This window comes from Myotis brandtii, unplaced genomic scaffold (assembly GCF_000412655.1).
Source record: "Myotis brandtii unplaced genomic scaffold, ASM41265v1 scaffold5, whole genome shotgun sequence".
Lineage (NCBI taxonomy): Eukaryota > Metazoa > Chordata > Mammalia > Chiroptera > Vespertilionidae > Myotis > Myotis brandtii.
This window is the reverse complement of record NW_005369060.1, coordinates 774,643-783,037: the sequence shown is the minus strand read 5'-3', so window position 1 is coordinate 783,037 and position 8,395 is coordinate 774,643. Positions and strand designations below refer to the sequence as shown.

Genomic DNA, 8,395 nt, shown 5'->3' with positions numbered 1-8,395 from the left:
CTCATCGTCATTTATGTTTTTATTTAGGAAGCTCTATTATTTTTCTCTTTGAGCCTTTGCATGCATCTGGCAGCCTGACATTTCTCTTATCCTATCTATGCTTTATGTACTGGATATGTACTCTGTAATTGTCCTCAGGAAAATTGTGAAATGAATGTAGTTCTTGAAATACCACACAAATCTCCTCTTTGCATTCTCTCCTTCCTGTTCCTAAGCCCCTTCCAATAAGTCCAGTCTTTCCTCAGTCTATTTTGTTAGATGTTGGAAGACTGTGAACTGATAAAATGTTGACCCCAAGTATTATAGACTAATATGTTTCCCTTATGGGCATATTTATAGCTTAAAAGAAGACTAAATGGACAAAGCAACATCAGCATGAAGGATTGAACTGCCGAGTGAGGAACTGTGGGCCCTAATGTGGGATGTAGGCTCAGAATGGGTCTGCTTCCAATACCCTCAGACACTCCTGCAGTGGAAAGACCATTTGCGTACATGCAAAATACCAGGCTTGTACATGATATTGTAGAAAACTAGATCAATAGAAAAGGAAAGATGCATGTTTATTTTATTAAAAAATTATAACAGACACTGTATTACTTATATTAATTTACTTCAAAATTAATTTTTGTGGGGTTGCTACATACTAGCACTATACAATCTCTTATTTTGGGCTCATTAGACTGTTGAATTGTGTTAATTTTGGAAGCTAAAACATAAAATTCAAAGCAGAAACAAAATAAAATAATAAAAATAGTCCTTTCTGATCAACAGTTTCTAATTTTGAAAATTAATTTGTTTTACATCATTTTGTTATGTATAAGAATTCAATTTTGCTATCTAAAATATTACCCAGAACTACATAAGTATCTTATTATTTTTATAATGTATTTTTATTTTAATAGCATTTATTTTACAAGAATACTTTTTCTCTATCAAAAACTTTAGCAAATGAAGGGAAGAAAAATAGAACTTTCCCTTGTTAATCATTGTTACAATTTTGGTGTATGTAAATCAAATTATTATACAACTTGAAAATATTTGCATGTTTAAATATACTTCATGTATAGTGAATGATAGGATCCCAAGAAGTATCTACTACAACAAACTCTAGAAAAGAGTTAAGTCTTTGAATTTAGCTACAGCTCATATGACCTCTCTATTGTAAAAGTAAACATAATATTCTATGTATTATACTCATATATAATGATGCCATCTAACACAAAGCATGCAGAATTAGTCTTGTTTTCCTTAGTTTAACCATATAAGGACTGTTTGCAAAAACATTAACATTTTCCCTTTTAATAAGAAATATAATTTTCTGTTAAGCTGGAAAGTTGGATTGCAAATGCTTAAACTGATGTTTCAATTGCATTGACTCCTCATTTTTTTTCAGTACGTATGGTAGGAGGTATCTTCTGTCCATGAAATTTCATTGACGTTATAACTGAAAGATGACATTGCTGCTTATTGCCTAGGTTCATTGAATAAGTCTGTTCTAAATATAGCTCTAAATCATGGATTAATTTAGCAGTCATTAATTCAATAATCGCTGTAGAATCTAGGTAAATTGAAAGTTCTTAAACTTGTAAAAAGTCATAGACCTTGCCATGTAGAAGGCTATAATTTCATCTGGGAAGCACATAAGCAGACAACTAAAGAATACTTGCCCTGCTAGTGGTGTGGCTTAGTGGTTGAGCATTGACCAATGAACCAAGAGGTCTCTGGCTTGAATCACCATCAAGAGACATGCCCAGGTTGCAGGCTCAATCCCCAGTAGAGGGCATGCAGGATGCAACCAATGGATGATTCTCTGTCATCCTTGTTTCTCTCTCTGTCCTTCTCCCTTCCGCTCTCTCTAAAATCAATTTTTTAAAAAAAGCAACAACAATACTTTAAAGGAATATAAGTACTGCAGGAAATCAAATATTGGTAAAGTCTTTAATTTCACTATCAAACTAAACAACTTATGGAGAATAAACAGTACTTTAACATGTACTTTAGGGAGCAGCTGAGCTGACTTTTAAACATGGTTAATAGGTCTGTTAATGTTGATTGTATTTGCATTTTCACAATTTTGTGATATGTTTAGAGATATAATACTAAAGATCAAGAGAAAACTAAGCTAAATAGGCAGTAGAAAAACAATGCTAAGCAAGATAGTTTTCAGGATTCCATTTATACATTGGTTCACTCAAATCATTGTCAAGTAGTATTACTTGTTTCCCTCAGAAAACCGACATTTAGCCTAGTGCCCCCATGAAATATGTGATTAAAATTATCATCCTCAATAACATTGGAGTTCTTAACCTGCAGTTAATTATTTCACATATCATATAGAAGACCAGATATATTACATTAAGCCATAATTTTTAAAGCACACTTCATTCAGGAATATTATAGTGTCGACCTGTTTAATACAATCTTATAAATGATCCCTCACAAAGAATGTAAAAGTCAACAAATATCTTTAATGGGCTAATTGTGTTTCACTGCAGTGTTGAATCTATAAGAGCTTTTTAATAGTGAGAGAAATGATGAATATTCATCTTAATTTGCAAATATAATTGCCATTTATATATCTTTCTATTTTTATCTTAAGTTCTTATTGACAGCAGAAATTTCCCCCAAACACTAATAGAGTAGTTAACATAATTTTATTTATTGAAAGAAAATCCAAAGGAAAAAGAAAACATACAACTATCTGAAACTATTTAGCCAAAGGAAAATATCAAAGGAAAAGTAAGTTAAATCTAAATTTTGAGATCTGAAATGTATCTAATATTCAATATAAATTTAACACAATGTATATTTGATTAAACTTATACATTTAAATATACTGATGAGACTCAAGAAATAAAAATATCCTGGAAATCCAGGACAATTAAGAGCCATAGGATAACAAACTGAAACTAATGAACTAATCTCTAGTTCATAGAATTTGCCATCATTTCATTGAAAACTAAGAATACATTGTAGCTCAACTCATGGAAAATTAGTACAATTGAAATTAAATTCAATCACTTATAAATATTCCCTTGAGAAAACTATTTCATTTTCTACCCAGAGTTTAACCTCTGCCCTATACAAAATTTTGAATTCCAATTCTTTATTTTTAATATACTCAATGTGGGTTCAGGGTAGTGTAATCACCACTCATAATTTATTCAGTTTTATATTAATAATGTCAATTAAGTAGTCCATTTACAAATATATGGAATATTTATTTCTTCTTAACTTTCACTTCTGTTTCTAAGCAGACATAAACATATAAAGGATTGATTCTGAATTGACATATTTCACATTAAAATTTCAAGTCTTTAAGTCTTACATTTTCTATGTAATAACATACATATTTATTTATAAATATTATGTATACTCAGGAAAGAACTTTTTATATCAGATTTGAAAAAAGGTCTGATCAGTCTGTGGTAGCTTTTCTCCTAAGTTAAAGTAGAAAATGCCAGAGACATTGCTTTTTAAAAATAAGCACTAAGAAAACTAATTAAACTAGTTAGCTACAAAGGGAACATTGTAGGAAGGAAAATAGCTTGGGATTGAACCCTATGATTTTATTGTTTTCACAGAAAATGTAATAACTCCTCATTGACATCAACTACCCAGTTGCAAGAAGAGTGTACCTTCTGCTTTGTTGAGACACAGACGAAGCAATTAGTAAGAAGTAGTCATCAACCAAGAAAAAAATGAATGGAGAGTAAATTTTTTTCAGTTTACATGTCTCTTGAAAGGCCCTGATAGTCGAAAGGCACATTAAAAAAAACCAAAACACAAAAAAATTTTTGATAAAGAACATGCATTCAAAAGAATCCTTTGAAATCACTTACTAAAATCAGATTAGCCTGTCACCATCTTTCAAATCACTAAAAAAAAAAAAAAAAAAAAAAAAAAAAAAAAAAATAGAGCAAGAAAAATACCACAGCCAGTTTCATACAATTTCAAGTACTGAACTAAATTAATTGTTCTCAAATTACACATTTTGACAATAAGTTTATTATAGTCTTTAAAATAAAAATGCATGTTTGGTGAAAAGTTAGTACAGTTGTCACTCATATTTTGTCATATTTTAAAATATGAAAGTAATGAATGAGATTATTTGTACTATCTATAACATGATATAAGTGACTAGCCGTTTTGTGATTCTGATTATCATACTTTATTGCCATGCAAAGTCAATTCTGTGATGTATATGAAGTACCATTAGTTTAGCCTATTTCATGGCATTGTCCAATACCATGGATCTTTCAAGTCTTAAAGAAAATTTAATCACATGAAACTGAAAAAAACATTTTAAACCAGCGATACATAGCATATTATAATTCGTGATGGAACTAAAAAATATGTAGCAGGAAACATTATGAATAAAAGAGAAGACTCAGATTGTAAAGCACAAAATAAAAGATGTTATTTTTAAATAATGCACAATGAGTATTTAATATAAATTCCACAAAAATGGGGCCACTGTTACTAATGAAAAGTAATAATATTGGCCATGATTTGTGACTTCTGAAAACTTTTGTGACTTTTGATATCTAAATGTCATCAGTTTTTGGATGCAGTATAATTTTATATATCACTACATAGCAATGTCGCCAATAGAAATTCAAATAGGCCAATTGCAGAGATGTTAAAATGTGGAGAAGCAAGTGTCTTTGAAATGATGAAACCAAGTAATGCTCCTAATTAAGCAAGGATCAATTACTGGCAGTAGGAGATTATGTAGTATAATCTTTCTCCTGGAAATTAAAATCTCCACTGCCTGATGCCTTCCTATAAAAGAAGAAAAGAGATTGACATCCATCACGCTTAAAATATGTTATAAAAAAGAAAAGGGGGGATATTTTAGTGAGTTCAACTTATAATAAACACAAAAAATATTAGGAAAAGGAAGGCAGTTGGTAAACAGGTAAATTGTCATTATTATCACTAATATTAAAGAAGAGACTACTTAACACAATTTACATTTATTTCACTTATCCCAATTAAAAAATTCCTGCATTTTATCCATTGACTTTCAATTAAAACAATGAAACATTTGATCTGGAGTGAAAAACATTGATTCTAATTCTGTTTATTGGTTTACATAAATGATCCAGAACCCACTTGAGATATATACTTTGTTACCATATCAATAAATATGATTGCTTTGCAATTCTGATTGCCCTTTGTTCTTGGCACTCACCAGCAATTTCTCAAAAATTTAATCAAAATTAATTTTGAAGTACCAGCCAGTTCTCATGAACTTCTGAAGCCTCGTGTATTTTTACAGTGTGAAAGGTAATAATGTCTCAATACCTTATTAATGTTTAATAGTAGGATTGAAACTTTCAGTTACAGCTGTTTCTTTGTGTAGAGCTACTTTGAAGAAATGGAGACTTGTTTTCCTGAAAATGACATATGTATATCCAAATATTTTGAATATAGGTTTTTTTAGTTTTTTGTAAAATCCTGACTCAAATCAAAGTTTAAGAAAAGAAGGCAGCAATGAGTTAAGCCTCTGTTTAGATCTAAAACCTTTTTATTGATATTACCAGCAATGAGTGTGCAGGAAATCAATAAAAAAGATGGTCCACTAATACGGGATAATGGAGAAAAGAAGATAGTTGCCACACAAAATGGAAGGCAAACTGAAGGAAATTTTAGTATACATTAAGCTAAGTGCCCCAAATATTGTTTATCTCTTTGGCATGACTGTAATTTTAAAAAAAATAAAAAAAAACATAAAAAACAAAGACAACAATATGCCTGATTTTTTCAAATAAGTCATGAAATTCATGTGTTTATCCATTTTAATTTAAAAGATTTGGCTTGGCTCAATTCTATCACTACTTAGATATTCAAACTAGTCCCCTCTTTAAGTATGAAAATACACGTTTAATTCCAAGTTCATATTTGTTTCGTGTTTTACTTTCAAAGATTTGACTTTTTTTACATGTATGACAAATGTGGGAGAGTGCATCAGGGAGTTCCTATTAAAATTCCTTCCTGTAGACATTAAGGTACATGAAGCACTGAAGGTTTATCCCATGGTGACATAACAAATAAATTGTATAGCTATTCTCATTTTGGTGGTAAGTGAACACTGCTCAACAAACACACATACTGCTTTTCATACCTTACCTGGAAAGAGGCTTTATTGAACATAGTGAAAAGTTATCTTTTAAGGTGAATTATTGAATTTGCACAAACATTTCTATAGACTTAAAAAAAATCAAGCTGTGTCATTTCCCCACTACATTTTGTTGTGCTTTTTATATTAATATTTGCAAATGTTATAATTTAATACTTATATCCCAATTACTTGCATAACCAGTTTTTTTTTTTAAATCCTGGGGTGTTGATAGAACATAATAATAATAATATTCTTCTTTAGACAAAAGTCTTAAATGAAGTTAAAAGCTGAGATAATTTAAGGAAAGAGATCTTCAAATTTTCATAACCAACAGGTTTAAGTGAAATTTACAATGCATTGGAAAACTGGCTGGTTAAAGGTATGATTTATCCTCAGGTAGCTCAAAATCATTTTTACAGGTTTTTGTTTTTTTTCTGTAAAAGTGTTTTTTAATCTTTGTAAAATAATAAAATAATATTTCACAATTTGCACAGTCTGACTTAAGGGCAGAGGCATGTTACCCTCAGAGTTTAGAATAAAGCCAGATTTTTCAGGCCCAGTTCCGCTGTAGAGTTTGTATGCACTGAAATCACAAACATTTTCTTGTTCCCTCTAAAGCTAGGGCCAATTTCACTTCGAATGGAGGTGAGAGTGAAAAATCACTCTTGAGCTGAGTATTATCTTAACCTTTTGCTCTGGTTGACCCATTCAATAACCTGGAAGAAAAAAAGTTGCTCCCTTGTCTGGTCTCAGTGGACGTTACTTTCTAATGGACAATAAGCTGAAAGGCCATGGCTGTCTGGTCAAACAAGTATCTCCTCTGCATAGGCTTCCGCAGCAGCTTCGGTCCTTTCTTCTTCAGAAGCGGCTTTGTTGTCTTGCCTGCAATTTGCACGTTTCGGCTCTGCAGTTTGTTTATAAAATAGTTTTACACAAACCACTCTTAGCAGTGCAAGCTTCTGAGCTGGAAATTATTCAGGCTTGTTTCATTGAAGGCACTTAGTTTCCATGGCAATTTATAAAAGATGGTGGTTTGGTTTCTTCACTGGAACAGATGACAGTTTGGGTGTTCAAGTGGCCGCGAGCAAACTCCGATAAGCCTGTGTGTTATGTAAGCCCAGGTTGACTATCCTGGATAGCAGTGCATGCAAAAAGAGACCGCACACAGTTATCTAGCTTAGCCATGGGAGGAAAACAAATACAAATTATAAAGGTTGGGTGGGGATAGGTGGGGAGGATGAATGTTTTAAATAATTCTGAGTTCAGGTTCTTTTCAAGGAAGGGTAACAACCAAAGGTAAAAGGGCCTACATTTATTGAATTCTCTACGTAAAAGCTTTTCCAAAGGAAAATAAATGCCAGCTCTTCACGTACCCTGTTTACAGTGAGGTTTTTGTTGGCAGGCCATTAGGTTTCCATGGTAACAAGCAAACTATTCATTTGAAACAAAACCAGCCAAGACTTTGTGCTTTGACAAGAATTTCTATAGCTCTTTTTTTCCCCCCAGAGTTCAACCAGATGACCAGATGACACTGTGATCGTTTTAGCCACAAAAGCACCTGAAGGTCTCTTCTCTATTCAGGTCAAGACTATCTTGTATACGCAGTTTGGAATAACTTATACTTCCATGACATCTTTTTATCCCCAGTGCTTAAAAAATTTTGTTTTTATTATTTTATTTTTGAGTCAGTAGTCAGTGGAGGAATCTTTGGTAGTTTGTTTTTTCAATGTCCATTTACAAAGACTCTTCATGCCAGTGCCTGGTGAATCTTTTATAGCCTCTGCCAGGATAAGGTCACCTTCGAGGACTCAGGATAGAGATGAGGACAATAACTGGAAAAAGCCATATATGTACTAAAATTCCAACAGCACCATCAACGGAATCTAAAGACAAGGAAAACAAATGCCAAGAAACAACCAAACAAAAAATAAGTATTCCATGCAACAACAAACTCCACTTTGGTAAACTAATGAAACATTTTTTGTATACGAAAACAATTTTGGAAAACTTTTTTTTTTCTTTTCGGTTTTATTTATCAGCTTCATTTCCAAGACAAGTGAAAGGACTATCATTTTAATATGTGGTTAGGCACTTGCTAAACGTATTTGCAGATTTAAATTAATATAAAATGCTATAAAAACTGTTCAGAAGATACTTGTGTAGGTTTGTGGCCGCACTCAACCTGAGTTCTGCTAGCCACATGAAAGCATGCACACATAGAAAATTCTCAGGAAACCTAATGGTCAGCTTCCCCCCCCCCCCACAAGC

General features: G+C 32.1%; 1 protein-coding gene across 3 annotated transcripts in view; it reads right to left on the bottom strand.

The window, feature by feature from the left end:
- Positions 1-6,127: 6,127 nt before the first annotated feature.
- MDGA2 (MAM domain containing glycosylphosphatidylinositol anchor 2) overlaps positions 6,128-8,395 on the bottom strand; it is a 528,724-nt gene continuing 526,456 nt past the window's right edge. For all 3 annotated transcript variants that reach the window (XM_014548202.1, XM_014548203.1, XM_014548205.1), the window contains one exon: positions 6,128-8,010. In XM_014548202.1, the coding sequence (XP_014403688.1) occupies positions 7,922-8,010 (89 nt within the window). In that variant the 3' untranslated portion in view covers positions 6,128-7,921. The remainder of the gene's footprint in view (positions 8,011-8,395) is intronic.